The 14803-nt window shown below is 49.4% G+C and overlaps 2 protein-coding genes across 2 annotated transcripts in view; both read left to right on the top strand.

Annotated features, from left to right (window-relative positions):
• The window catches only part of ano11 (anoctamin 11), a gene marked incomplete at its 3' end in the record, with an annotated part of 25420 nt that extends 24607 nt beyond the window's left edge, over window positions 1-813 (top strand). The window contains exon 24 of the mRNA XM_080014533.1: window positions 658-813. Coding sequence (XP_079870659.1) covers window positions 658-813 — 156 coding nt within the window. The remainder of the gene's footprint in view (window positions 1-657) is intronic.
• A 4117-nt stretch (window positions 814-4930) lies between these two features.
• On the top strand, window positions 4931-14359 carry arhgef19 (Rho guanine nucleotide exchange factor (GEF) 19; the record flags this gene model as incomplete). Its single annotated transcript, XM_080014532.1, has 15 exons — window positions 4931-5618; window positions 5797-6282; window positions 6567-6699; window positions 6800-6903; window positions 7019-7278; window positions 8075-8235; window positions 8328-8480; window positions 9372-9501; window positions 10505-10579; window positions 10671-10760; window positions 10876-11039; window positions 11687-11845; window positions 12065-12144; window positions 12234-12338; window positions 13019-14359. The coding sequence occupies 15 exons, from the start codon at window positions 4931-4933 to the stop codon at window positions 13171-13173; spliced, it is 2943 nt and encodes a 980-aa protein (XP_079870658.1). The 3' UTR covers window positions 13174-14359.
• Window positions 14360-14803: the final 444 nt, after the last annotated feature.

Here is a 14803-nt window from a genome sequence, read left to right as displayed (position 1 = left end):
ATAATAATGATAATAAATAGCTCTCATGGTTGGTTCAATATTGTTCCATCAAAGGTTAACTGTGTTGAAAAGTCAACGCCTGAGTGAACATTAATATTTCATTGTTTTAAACCTTGTTTGCCGCAGACGTCAGTCTCTCTACATGTTGGTCATATGATGTATTTCTAAAAAGCATCCAGATCAAGTTATCGCCCTTCAAATCGCACGTGAGGGTGTCTAACGAGGCGTGCCGTGACTTTTTGTCGAATGTTTTGGGTTTCGGCCTGTTATTTTAATATCAAAGCTGCAGCCATTTTTTTCCCTTTGTTGCCATACAGTAGTCATTATGGGATTGCCTGGATTGACTGAGTTGAATCCTCGGCTTAAGCCGGAGCTTCTCCGACTCACGATGGTGCAGGATAATTGCACGCTCATCTTTGAATTCCGTAAGGGTCGTCAATAGCGCCTTTGTTTTGCGTGCGAGACCGCACAACCCTCGGTGATGCCGAGCCCGCGGGAACGACGGCGGTGCGGGAAACTGCAATTGGAATTTACTACATGGGAATTGCTCCCAAATCACCGCGAGAGGTGCCTTTAAAAGTCCACCAGGAATGAACAGGACTATCCTACCGCCGTGGCTCCGGTCATCTCGACAATTCACCTGAGACCTTTGCGAAGGGGACGGTGTTGCTGCCCCGTTACCGTAGCTTCTCGCCCCGCCCAGCCCATCTGGGCGTGGCGCACTCAGGGAAGGCCCTCCTGCCGCGTCTCGGCCTTTTCAGGACGCAAGCCGGGCCGTCGGAGCGGATGTCCGTCCTGCTCTCCCCGTCGTAGAGGTGTGTGTGGTTGGTTATTGAGAGTCGCGTGCGCGTGAAATGGGCGACTGTTCTACATAGTGGGCTGACTCAGTCAATGGACAAAAGTCCACAGTCACAAAGAGAGTGATGTCAATAAAATAAATAAACATTTATAGTCGTGTTATAATAGATAGATGAATAGACAAGACAGGAAAATAAAACAACACCTTTATGGTTTATGATTATGTTTGCAATTCAGTACTTGACTAGGTATTAAAGGTAGTAAAGTCCAATACCTCTTTATGTCGTATCTGCAGGATGTCACCTCTAGAACACCTACATTTGTTGATTTAACTTAAATAGGTGATTCATGAACCGATTATTGTTCCGTGGGGAAAAAAAAAGAAAATACCGTTATCTGCCCATGTTTCTGTTTATTTGCAGTCACAGAGCCAGGTTTCTGACTCCAAGCCACATAGAGGAAGCAAATCGATGAATATACAAGTCCCCATGAGTTTGTTTTATTCAGTCTCTTAACTGCAAGTGACAGTTCATAATGTGTTAGATTCAGCATAAATTTTTGTTAATTGATATGTGTACTATTCAGACAAACCCGGTTTGTTACCCTCGTGTTAAATTGTGCAGTAGAGGGTTAATAACTGCTTCAAACTTTTCCTGCTATAATCAGATATTTGTCAAAAATGTATAGCAGTGACTGGGATGGATGTATTGCAGCTCCCTGCTGCCATAGGAAAACATTAATTACCTTGAAAAATACACCTCCTCGGCCCCCGCCCCCCCGAAAAAACGCACCGGAGGTGGCCTTCCTTTAAAACTTCTATTGAAGCTATTGAAGTCTTTCGTTTAAACTTCTTTGAGAATGAAAGTGTGGGGTGTGGGTGGGGCTGGGGGGGGGGGGGGGGGGGAGTCCTTTATCGCTCTGCTCGGAAGGATAGAAAACAAATCTCGCCCGGCCTTGGGGGAGAGGCGTCTTCCCAAAACACGGCGCGGTGGAACAGCGGGTCGTTCAATTTTTTTTCCCAGAAGCAACACAGGCGGTGATGTCATGTCTCCTCCGGCGTCACTTGTGTAAAGTGGACATTAACGGGGCCTCTCCACTCCACCGCCAGGCAATTAGCGCTCCCACGCGATGGAGTCGAACCGCCATCTCGCGCGCACACGTGACCCGGTCACACCACACTGACGGGGCACTCCTGTCCGTCTGGCCAAATAATGGCGCCGGGGCTCCAACGCTAGTACTGGGAGTTTTGTTTGTCATAATGATTTCTACTACGCTTGACACTGTTCTACCTGCATCGTATTTTATGCCGCTGGCACATTTTCCGCAACTGCACAGGAAGGCAGTAATTTCCTAAACGTGCCCTGAGAACACATGTTAACAAAGCGCACCAGGCACCAAAAACAAAACAAAATAAAAAACAGCCTGAATGATGCGTAAGTACGTCTTCAAATCCATAAAAACCCCGAACGGTTTCCGGGGGCGGGCGCGTTCTGTCGCGCCTTCCCTTTTGGCAAACGTTGCGTCGTTAAAAACTTCAATTATGTGATTACACAACACTGGGGTCTTTCATGGCGCTGAATCCGCTCTCCATTCTACGGCGATATTGGGCTGATTCGGCGCGTTAAAAAGGATTACCCCGAGCCCTCCAGATGCCGAGCCGAGGAGGGGGGGGGGGAAACATTACAAAGAATAATGCTGCTTTTATCAGCCCCTGCCATAAAGATAGATACCACAACGCTATTCATTAACTGCAGCGCACGACACGCCCTCTCCAGCAGCCTGGAGGGGGTGCACTGGCAGAAAAGTCCACAACACTCGCAAATAATACCTTGCTGTGACAAGGAAAATTATAAGCGTTTTCCAATTGAAAACTTATGGCGCGATATATAATTGTATTGGCCCAAGGACGGCGAACAGCGCGAAACGCACTTTCATCTCCCGATGAGTGCGGCGCGTATGTATGTTATCACGACGCGGCGGGCGATGGCCCAGGCCTCTCCATCAAAACTGGGGAGCGGGACTCATTTTTTATACAAAGGGCGAGCGTGTTGATTTACGGTGAGGCCAGGTGCGGGTGGTGGGGGTGGGGGGTGTGGGTGGTGGTGGGGGGGTGGGGGGGGTGGGGGGGGCGACCACGACTGGTTAATCGGGTTGTCACTGAGCTACGAAACTGGTTATTTCATTTGTGCGTTTATGGCCCCGACCATTGATTGCCCCTGCGTTTTGGTCGGGCCGCGGATCGATACCTGCGTGTGCCCTCGGTGCGCTCGTGACCCGCCGCGTCTAATTGGATCACTTGCAGCGGCTCTGCGTGCGCTGCCGTTCCCACAACCTCTCAGGTATCTTTGTGCTCCGAGCGGGCTCGGCCGGGCCGCCCTGATAAAGGCCGCCTTTGTCTGCGGCAGGGAACAGGTAACCATTTGTGCCTGTGCTGGTGTGCATGTGTGCGTGTGTGCGTGTGCGTGTGTGCGTGTGTGTTGGAATGAGAAGCAGAGGGAAAAGAGAAAGAGAGTTGACCAGACTGCCTATCTCTGCTGTAAGAATGCAAGTGACTGCTGAGAGGAGGAGTGTGGGGACGGTGCATGTGGGAGCACGTGTGTCTACACACACATCTATGTTTCGGTGTGCTGCATGCTTCTATATGTGTGTGTGAGGCTGTCTGTGTACTATATGTGAGTTTTTCTGTGTGCGTGTGTGTGTGTGTGTGTGTGTGTGCGTGTGTGTAGCTGTCTGCACATTTGGGCCCGAAACATTCCTTTTACCCGGTGTTTAAGTCAAACAAGGAGGATTACCTGCTCAGGAAACAGCAGGGCTAGAATTGGGAAACGGAGCTTCTCCGGGGGGTTCTGTTTAAACACTCTGTCACAGAGTCGACTCGATGACCCGGCCGGGCAGAAAGAATATTGTAAATATTTATGTGATGGTAAACATTCGATCAGAAAAGGGGTGCCGACCGGGCGGCCGCCAGAAGGCGAACGCGGAGGCATGATGAGTGAGCGCAGATCGCAGGTGAAAGGTGAGAGTGGCGGGGACGGCCCCTCTTCCTCCGTCTGTCTTTGTGTTGTTGTGGGGTTTACACCGTCTGGGTCCTCGTGTCTGCGTGTGTGTGTGTGAGGGGTGTCGGATAAGTACAGGGGCTGGAGGCTGTGTGTGTGTGTGTGTGTGTGCGTGCGTGCGTGCGTGCGTGTGTGTGTGTGTGTGTGTGTGTGTGTGTGTGTGTGTGTGTGTGTGTGTGTGTGTGTGTGTGTGTGTGTGTGTGTGTGTGTGTGTGTGTGTGCAAAGTAGTCTTTAATTAGAGCAGGAAGAAATAGTGGAGACGCACTATGCCAGACGTGGGTGGGTGTGTGTGTGTGTGTGTGCGTGCGATGGTGTGGGGGTGTCAACATGCGCCACGGTGACTTTTGTGAACGGGGACATGCATACATTGCACTTGCTTCCTTGCACGGACACGTGTAGCCGGTCAACTGGGACAATAAGGGGTTGAATTCCGCTCCCAAATTGCACCGCGTTAGCATCTGTTTAAAATGAGCTGCAGCATCTGGTTCGAGGGACAAGCGCGTCTACTGTTCCCTATCACTGACCGCCACTGTGCAACACTTGGTCACGTCCGTGGAATCTCTCCGGTGACACAAAGCCAAACTGCTAACAGTGAATTATGCCCAGTCATCCGTATTTTATTGCAAGATAAGTGGTGAGTTGCCGTGTTGGCTTAGAAGCCGGAAACATTTTCCTCTTGATGAAACATTCCAGCTTTGCCATGATTGCCTTTCGCTAAGCTCCCGATTCGATCCGAGGCTTTTGCCGGTTATTCCTTCCTTTGTCTGAAGTATTTCTCATACGCCAGCTGGATAACTAGAGTCAAACCATGGAAAAAAACACAAGCGTTACTCGCTGCCGCTGAGTGTTTGATCATGAGGTCCGGGGACTACGGTGTTGTCGGAATCAAGTCGGAAGACGCGGCCTCTTGATGTTATTTCAAAACCGGTCCAATCCGTCACAAATTAGAGCAAGAAATCTTCGACTTTGTTTGCGCTTTAAGCTATTGTCCTTATTCCTCTAAAAATAGCCAACTCAGTTTACCAATTTTTGTTTGCCATCTTTCCTCCTGCAGCTCCCATGCATTCAGTCAGCCATGCTACCTGGATATGGACTCACGCCTCTTCCTGACTTCCAGCCCCACCTTAACGCGTTCCGCTGCCGAGGAGAGAGCCCCAGGATGTGGATTCCCGGCTCAGGCGAGTCCCAGGCTCTGAGCGAGGCTCGAGACGACAGGCCGCTTATGCGTCCGTGTCGCCACAAGCACATCGCCGTGTGCCAACAGGAAACCCTAGCTTTTATTGAGCTCCAACCGCCAGTGACGCCTAAAGCCAATGGGCTTAGCACTCCGTCTTGCCCCGGGTCTACGGGCGCTCTGGAAACGCTGGACGCCTCACACTCCCCGGCCCTTAACGGTTTCAAACACTCGCTGATCGAACTGAACGACCTAGAAAATGGCAGGAGTAATGCCGGCGACGTCCGCCAAACAAACCGGAACACGCACACGTCCACAGCGTCTGAGGAAGAGCTCGGCGGCCGCAGCTACGTCGGCCCCGACGAGTTCACTCAGAACGAGAGTGAGAGACAGTGTCGTCCAATGCACGCAGCCCTGAGCCTCCCGCTGTCATTCCCACTGTCCTCTCTCTACGCAGACACCACAGACACCTGGGATTGCAATCTACCCGGCTCCCCGTCCTTCCCCGAGGGTCCCGGCTTTCGGAGCCCAGATTCTTGCCAGCCGCAGAGGAGAACGTCGCAGGGTTCACTGAAGGAGAAGTCTATCAGTGAGTGCATTGTGTGTTTGGATGTTCTTCCTCATTACAAATAAATGGAAATAATTGGAATTGGCTGAGTGCTGCTAAACCCTTGTAAAGCCAAACTTCACAAGGGTTCACCACCTAATTTATGTACTTCTTTCTTTCTTTCTTTCTTTCTTTCTTTCTTTCTTTCTTTCTTTTCCAGGGAGAAAAATGCGAGTTTACTCCCCAGATAGCCTGAGTGATGAATCTCTCAGCAGTCCTATCCTGGACGGAGACTACATCTTTCCAGGACCTTTTGCGTCCTTCCTGGAGGAGGATCTCAGTGGCGTTTCTGAGGAGGAAACCAGTCCCTTTCCTACAGGGGGCGCTTTAGACCTCCCAAACACCAATGACCCTGATACATTCCATTTGCCAGAAGAGCCCCTTCATATAACCGAGGACTCAATGCCGGGGGCGGAAGAGAACTGTGGGCCGGCAGAGACTTTAAATGCCACAGGGGGCGTCGCTTCCTCACGATCTCGTCAGTCTGATCACGAGCGCCGGCGTTTCTCGGCTTCGGAACTAATATCCAGACTGCAGCTGTCCCAGAGGAAGACCTCCTTTACGCTAAAGCTGGGAAAGTCTCTGTCCGCTCGGGTAGCCTCTCGAGACAGACAGAGCTCCGGCAACCTGAGTCCAAACCCAGACTGTGAGTAGATTCACAGAGCGCAAGCTGTAGGTAACATTTCATCTTCAGGTAGTCCAAAAGGGCTCACCCAACTCAATCAAACACAACAAACACTTGTTGACCACGACTGTAAAGTACAACAGTTATCTCCCAACAAGCGTAAATGGTTTTCCTACTAGACCAAGAGTGGCCAAATATGAACATATAATGCAGTTCATCATAAATCAGAGAATTGGCAATAATCAGGAGTGCCTTTCTTCCTGATTCCCCACTAATTCCCCACCTGATTTGATTTCCTTTTTTAGATAAGTCACATTCAAGGCACCGTTGCTCAGGGGGCTCCGGAGATAGCGCCCCACACAGTCCCGTTGGACCCCCACCACCACTGCCAAACAATGACACTGGAATGCCATTACACCGCTGGAGCTCAAAGCTTAGGTAGGTGAAGATTGCCTTGGGCAATATGTTGTCAAATGTCGATACTTAAGGTCTGGGATATTTTTGAATGAGTTCATTGAAGTGACTGTTTTTCTTACAGTACAACTATTCCCAACAGAATGCGAAAGAAATCCATAGAGGAGGAGTGGGGTACACCTCCCACAGTGGCTAACTCAAACCGCTTGTCACGGTTTTTACCCAGCTGTAGGTTTTTCGGGAATTCCTTGACCTAAGTGTCCACCATTAATGCGACATTCCAGTAACCCTTCCGTGTCCTTGGCATTTTATTTCATGGTTTGGCTTGTGCTCGACCCTCCAGCAATTCTGTACCAGGAGTACAGCGACGTCGCGATCAACCGAGAGATCCAGAGGCAGCAAGGGAAGGAGCCGGGCACCGAGGAGGACGGGGGGCTCAGGGAGGAAGGGTCGGACGGCACCCCGTCTCCCTCCAACCTCTCTCCGTCCGGCTCGTTTCGATCGTCGCGCGGCTCTGCCTTTGCCCTGTGGCAGGACATCCCCGACGTTCGAATGAGCGGCCAGCTCGACAACTTCAGCAACCAGGAAAGGAAATTGCAAGAGGTGAACAGCGGGAATTCAAGTGCAATTGAAATGTTAAACCTCGATGTTTAGAACCTTGTGTTTGGAGTTCTGCTCATTTTTCCTTTGCATGTTCAACGGCCACCGGTCGATTGAAAAAAGTGTCTGGTTATCCAAACTGGCACCCGAACTCACGATGAAAACCAATAATTTCTTCACACTTGTTTTGCCACTTTACGTCCGAGCGACAGCCTTTTTCATGACACCTGAGTGAGATAGCTTTCTTTATAGAGTGGGGGAATCACATTCTCTGAGTCTGCCTCAACTGCAGTCGTCTTCCTTGGCCAACCTGTTCAGAGTTCCTAGTCCACCGGTAGATTCCTTCTTTCTCCCGGATCTCTTGATACAACCAGTTTCTGTGATACTGTGTCGTTGGCGGGTGTCCCCTGACTCCGAATGGGATTTCCACAGACGAAAAAAAAAGACTAAACTCAGTCTAGACATCGACTGTTATGTGTGAACAATCTATGCATAAGCAAACACCTGAGCAACGGTTCACACCTTAACCACATTAATAAACTGTTATCTCCTCTCTTATCTTACCTTACCTGTTAACTTGGTTTTGCACAGCTGGAAATGGGGGACTCAACACAAAGCCATCTATAAAATATAAAACTTATATGCATGTAAATACAATAACGCAAAAGCTCATTGTCTGTGCTTTTAGACGATTTAGAAAATCTTTAACCTGCTTATCCTTGTTCGCGGTGTTGGGGTGGATGAAGGGACAAACTGATATAGTGCTTGTTGACATGTGCCCGTCTTCTCCTTAACACAGGCAAAGTTTGAACTGGTGACATCAGAGGCATCGTACATTCGCAGTTTGACGATCGCGGTGGACCACTTCATGTTGTCCCAGGAGCTCGGCGAGTGCCTGGGGGCCCAAGACAAACAGTGGCTGTTCTCCAAGCTGCCGGAAGTCAAAGATGTCAGCGAGAGGTGAGCCAATATGGCACAGACATGTCTGTTTTTGTCCGCTTAAACCATTCCAACCCTAACCCTTTTTTAAATGATTTGGGTCTCTCTCCTAGATTCCTTCAGGACCTGGAGCACAGGCTGGAGGAGGACATCCTGCGTTTTGACGTGTGTGACATTGTGCTGGAGCATTGTCCGGCACTGTGTCGGGTCTACCTGCCTTATGTAACCAACCAGGCCTACCAAGAGCAGACCTACCAGCGCTTGCTGTGAGTATCTTCTCCGAGTGTTTGTAGAATTGTTGGTAGTATCTGGCTTTTCTCCTTCGTGGGAAAGGTTGGCCCCTTTTCCGGCGCAAAGTTCCGGAGGAACTTATTTTTTTGGATATTCCAGGAATATCCATGTATCATTCGAGCATTTAATATCCGATTTAGAATCCAAAATCAAAGTTAGAATTATTGACTTTCATCCCGCCTGCAGGGTTATGAAATGTTTTGAGTGAGGGGGCCGCTCCGTGGGGAGCACAGCGGAGAACCCCATGCTCCCTGCCGGGCTCCCAGCCACTCCAGCACCGTCCCAAGCCGGTCTCTGAACTGAACTGAACATTTTAGATGGGTTTTTACCACCAAGGTTTCAGTATTTCAAGCTCTTTTTAAAACAGTACTTGGCAAAGAGGGTCTCATCCAAGCTGGCACGCCCACTCACCATGTAACAAAACCATGTCTTCACATTATTCCGTCTATTTGCTTCTGAACGACTACAGCCATTTGATGACATGTCTCCTGAGAATGTCAGCTATTCATATAGAAAGAAAACACTTCGATTGAGCCGTCACGATGGTCATTTTCTGTCTCCATAATTGACCCAAGCTGGTACCGGGAGCCTGATGTTGTTGAGAATCAGCTTTGTTTATCACTGGTTGCCATGGCGTTGCTTATGCGTGACGTTGTATCACTAACCACAACCCCATTTCCTGTTTGGGGAGAATTTGAACGGCAAAGCAAGAAGTGAAATCAACCTTCTAGACCTTCTTCTAGGACCTCATAGAGGAAGACGTGTGTCGTCCATAGTTTTCCGAAATCAGTAAAATCGATAATCGATAAGCTGATAATTAACCTAAAATAACGGTTTGGGATTCTCAACTAATTTTGTCCCTTCAGGCAGGAGAACGCCCGCTTCCCAGGCATCCTGGCTCGCTTGGAGGAGGATCCCATTTGCCAGAGACTTCCTCTCACCTCCTTCCTAATCCTGCCCTTCCAGAGGATCACGCGACTCAAAATGCTGGTCGAGGTACAACCAATTCGCTTCAGCGCGGCGTGCATGTCGGCACTCAAGAAGGAGGCGGAAAGCTCCCGTTTCCATACTTAATTGAGTATCACCAAAATTCTGGACAGCGCGTCGCTACTGTTAATTTTGGTTGCTGTGACCTTAAAATTAAGCAATCCTTAAATTTGACGTCACAATAACTCCTAAGAAATTTGAAGAAATTGCAGGAGCGAATGAGCAAAGCAAAGCATTTCTGTGTGTCTTTGTATAAAATGTGCCATTTTGAATTTTAGGATTTTTTCTGGTTAATGTCTTTTGTGAATTGAAGTAAAAACACATAGATTCTTCACAAACGGGAAGCCTTCAAAATATTGATAAAAAAACCACAACCCCTCTCTAAACCTGCAATTAAAAAGGACCTTCATCAGGCAGCAACGGCTCTTTTATTAATTGCAAGTTTTTGAACGTCTCGTCAAATAAAATCAGTTTGTATCAGGTGCAGATTTATTATACCAACGTTAAAATTTGTTTTCAATAAACGAATGTACTCTTACTCGTCGTCACACTCCCTACTCAAGTATATGACCACTGCGGTGGCAGTTCTCGCTTAAAGGTGCAGTTTGTAGAATTTAGTGGCATCTAGTGGTGAGGCTGCAGATTGCAACCAAATGAAAATTTCTCCTCATGGCGGTGCAACATCGCGGCCTCACGCGATAGGCACTCTCCAGAGCCGGTGTTTGGTTTGTCCGTTCTGAGTTACTGTAGAAGAAACACGGAGCGTACCCGCTCCTTATGTAGATGTAAAAAAAAACAAAAAAAAACAACAATTCTTATTTTCGTGGGATAGTACACAAGTTAAAACATACTTATGAATATTATATTGCATTTCTGCCATGTCCGTTCCGTAGATTCTACACACTGTACCTTCAAGCAGGAGTTTTCCAGTCCAGGAGTTTCCATCTCAAGCAGAGGGAACTATAAATGCTGGCCCCTCTCGCCTTCAAAGAGTTCATTTTTCCCTCCGCAGAACATCTTGAAGAGAACGACGCCGGGTTCGCGGGACGAGGACACCGCAACCAAGGCCTTCAACGAGCTGAAAAAGGTAGCCACGGTCGAACCAGCGGGCGAATGGGCGCCGCCGTCGCTACTGCTGAAAGGCAGCGCCTAACTCACCCTGGAATTTGTGTCGCCAGATCATAAAGGCGTGTAACTCCAGCGTGCAGTCCATGAAAAGGATGGAGGAGCTCATTCACCTCAACAAGAAAATTCATTTTGAGGGCAAGGTAGCGGCCCCCACTTTGTCTTCGTGGCTTTTCCTCTTGCTCCCCGTCGCCCAACATTAGCGCACGTTTGTCCATGTTATGTTGGGCGGTGTAAAAGTAGGTCTCCTCCTTCCAGATCTTTCCCCTGATCTCCCAGTCCCGCTGGCTGGTGAAGCACGGGGAACTCCTGGAGATGGACACCCAGACCATGAGCTTCTCCGGCTCCAAGCTCAAGCTGCCCACCAAGCCCGTGTACCTGCACCTGTTCAACGACTGCCTCCTGCTGTCCAGACGCAAGGAGTGAGTGATGCATTGGTTTGGTCCTTGACCAAACAGTGGCACAAAATCTGGCTTATGAGACACCACCGGGGACAATTTAAGGTTTTGAATGTGATTGTTCCATGCGTTTGGCAGGTGTTGCAGGGTTTTTCATCCGCTCCTTTGTCCTTGCGCAAATCAGCTCTGAAGAGACTAGAAACAGGAAGTCACACGCTTCCTACCGGCAACTTCTCGAAGTTTTTCCAAATTAAACGATTCAAAGATTGCAGATTCCTTCTAAATTAAACGTGACAGTACTGTCACTGAAAACATGTTAAAACAAACATAAGAACCTGTGACTACAATGAAAACTCACAATACAGTCACAGGCTCTCATGCTCATTTTTTTCTCTTTTCGAAAAGATAAAAAATAATTTGAGGCTTATTTGCGCTTTGGACCGCGTTTAAGCTGTTCATGAGCAGCATTTACAGGAAGTGAGAAGCTGCAGCCAAGCGGTAAGTTTCTCTGAAGTCAATCGTGAGGTTGTGCTGTAATAAACTGTTATAATTGATGGGAGCCGACATTCCCAACATTCCCGGCAGTCCGCCTCCCCTTTGAATACGCCGACGGCACGCCGTCAGCCGCTCACCCTGGCGCTGAAGCAGCTCCACCCCGTTTCTCCCCGCAGCACGTGGAAGTTCGTGGTGTTCGTGCACGCCAAGATCGGGGAGCTGAAGGTGAAGGACCTGAGCCAGAAGCTGCAGGGCATCTCGGGGTTCATCTTCCACCTCCAGCTGTGCGAGGGCCAGCAGCTCAAGCACCAGATCCTGCTCAAAGCCCACACAGAGTGAGTGGGCTGAACTGAACCGTCAATGATTTGTCAAGCTCTGTTTAGGGGCACGACGACGTCGAAATGCGACCGAATGACGACAATTCTCAATTTTTCGTGGCCACCGACGATTCGGCGCATTTGTTCGTTTGTCCGTCTAAAATGTCTCCGCGGCCACGCGGGCTGCCGGGAGCGGTGCGCTGACCACAGTTGTGCGGTCTTGTGTGTCCGTCCAAGGAGCGGGAAGCAGAGGTGGATCACGGCCATGTTTCCGTCCGACCCCCGGGAAGACATCCAGCAGGCGTGCGAGAACGACGGTCAGTCGCGGAGGCGGACGTTGATCCAAAGCCACCCGGCACCCGCCCACCCGCTCCCTAAAGCTCTTCCTCCTTCTCTCCGTCGCCAGACCTGTCCCAGGTGCAGTGCATCCGGAGCTACCAGGCCCAAGAGCACGACGAGCTCACGCTGGAGAAGGCCGACATCCTCCAGGCCAAGACCATCACAGGCGACGGTGAGCGTCCCGGCGTCCCAAGCCACCCCGCCTCGCGTTAGGTCCCAATCCGGTGAATAGAGCCGTGAGACGGTTCGCCCGACGGTCTCGTGCAGATCTCGATAAAAACGTCAACCGTCCGACCTCAGTTTCCGCTGTTTCCACAGCCCTTTACACAAACCGGCACGATCTCACATCTGAGGTGCCTGTGATAGTATGTGATTCACGTGTGACACCCTTTAAATAAAATACATGAAACCCACGTTATGTGAATCCCATGCATGGTGCTAAGGGATGCACTATAAAACTTTGAACTCAGGTGATACAGGTTTGCGTTTAAGTATTTCTTGCACTGCGCCATTTAGCAGCATCCATGGGCTTCAAATGGGTTCTTACATGCGATTCCCACATGAATTACATGTAAAATGTGCAATTTATCCCAAAAACACATATTTTCAATTTGCATTTCACATGCGGTGGACTGCGGTCGATTGTGAAATGTCGCATTTGATCACATCTCAAAATCTGACTATTTAGTTTTTGCAGCGTCATTACCACAGAAGCGTTCAGGAAGTGGAATTCTGAGAATACAAGAATTACAAGAACACGAGAATGAAAAAATTTGTTTCCCGTGTGCTGGCTGTTGTATTTATTTATTACATTTTTTTTTTCTGTTTTCAACATTTTTCACTTTTTCACAGGCTGGGTGGAAGGCGTCCGACTGTCCGACGGAGAACGGGGCTGGTTCCCCAAAACCTACGTGGAGGAGATCACCAGTCGCAGCGCGCGCCTCCGCAACCTGCGGGAGAACATCCGCATCAAGTGCGTCTCGGAGAAACTGCAGGGGGAGCGCTAGTGCCGCTGCGCCCCGGTGCCGCGCCCCGGCGCCTTCCCCTAAACGCCTTCAGCGGCGACGACTGGGCGTCTCCGTCTGCGTTTTTGATCTCCATTCACAGCTTTCAATCGGAACCTTTTCCGGAAAAAAATAAAGAGCGGATGTTCTCGAGTGCCCGAACGCAGCAGAACAACCGGTCAGGTTGATATTTTTACGCTCGCGCTGTGAAACGGCGATTTTGCCTCTCCAGGCGCTTGTCTGCAAGTGTCTTCACCGTTGTCTGGAACGACGACGCGGTTATTCTCAAAGGTTTTATTCGTCACGGCTCATCCGGAAAGGCATGTATTCAGTATGAGGGGTGAGAAGTTCAGTTATATTAACTTCGGCGTTCCGGCGAGTCCCGGCCGTGCGACGTTCAGCATGAATACAGAGGCGAAAGGAGCCGCGACGCGACGTTCCCCGATCCAATCACCTCCGTTTCAGTTCTGTCGCGATTAAGGAAGCGCGAGAAGCGCTGAACGGCATGGAGGCCTCCGTGCCTCCCACCTGTGAAACGCTCCCAGCAGCTGCAGAAGGGCTGCGGAAAATACAGTGTAAAAAGGGATCCTCCGCTTCGAGTCCGAGCCTCCGTGCGAACCACTCCGATGGCACATGAAATGTCTAGAAATCCGCCTTTCCTACCAAGTTAGTTGTAATTTAAAAAAAGATTTGCTCTCGCAGCGTGTATATTTATGCTCCTATAGCTGGATATTCTCTATGGAGATACTGATGTAAATGTACCATCCTGTAGATGTTACTCACTCGCGTGTATAAAGAACGGGAAGGAAATGCCTCATTTACTTTTTGACGGTTATTTATGAGGGCGGCGCGCCGGCTTTTTTTCGGATCCCCGCCTCAGATCCTCGTCCCGTGTCGCCGGCGCGGTTCTACGCCGCCAAGGCCACGCGAGTTAGGCGAGTGGGTGACCTTAAATCACCTGTAAGTGCGACTACTGTGTGATTGTATGCGCGTGACCGGGCTCTCCATTCGAGGTGTCTCCCCGCCCCACACACCGTGGTGTCATGGCGCAGGTCACAGCCTGAATGGAACGGGCGGAGGGATGGATGGAAAACAATGGCACTAAACCAATAACACACTGAATGTTTACTGGATTTCAATGTAAATGTCTAACCTTTGAAATAAATGCAATTGTTTTTCTTCCTCTTTATTTTGTTTCGGTGAAAGTGATGGCGGAAATAAGACGCATACACACGCAGGAAAATCTGAAAAAATACATGTAGATGACGAGGAAATTAGAATATTACTTTATTACGTGGTGAAGAGAAAAGCAGAGTGTAAATACGTTTGCAGTTTTCTACTGTTCTATTCTCCTTGGAAACACTGGTTTGGAAAAATAAAATGGCTCTACGGACTCGACTCGTCCTAACGATTGAATTGAAACGGGTTGTTGCCTCTTGTTGCTGTTACCAGTCCGTTTTTCTATTCCCAAAAAGACGCTTCGATTCGTTCCGATTCTAGGTGACGTCCTGCCCTCTCATTTAAAAGTCCAGTTTGTGGTCGGTTTGAACGGTGGCAAACCCCCACCTGTGCCAGCGGACGCACATCCTTTCAAAGGTTTTATTCCACTGGGCGAAAGGGAACGAGTGAATCC

The sequence above is a fragment of the Zeus faber genome (assembly GCF_960531495.2).
Source record: "Zeus faber genome assembly, chromosome: 15".
NCBI lineage: Eukaryota > Metazoa > Chordata > Actinopteri > Zeiformes > Zeidae > Zeus > Zeus faber.
The sequence above is the reverse complement of the archived record's forward strand: the minus strand, read 5'-3'. Positions and strand labels throughout refer to the sequence as shown.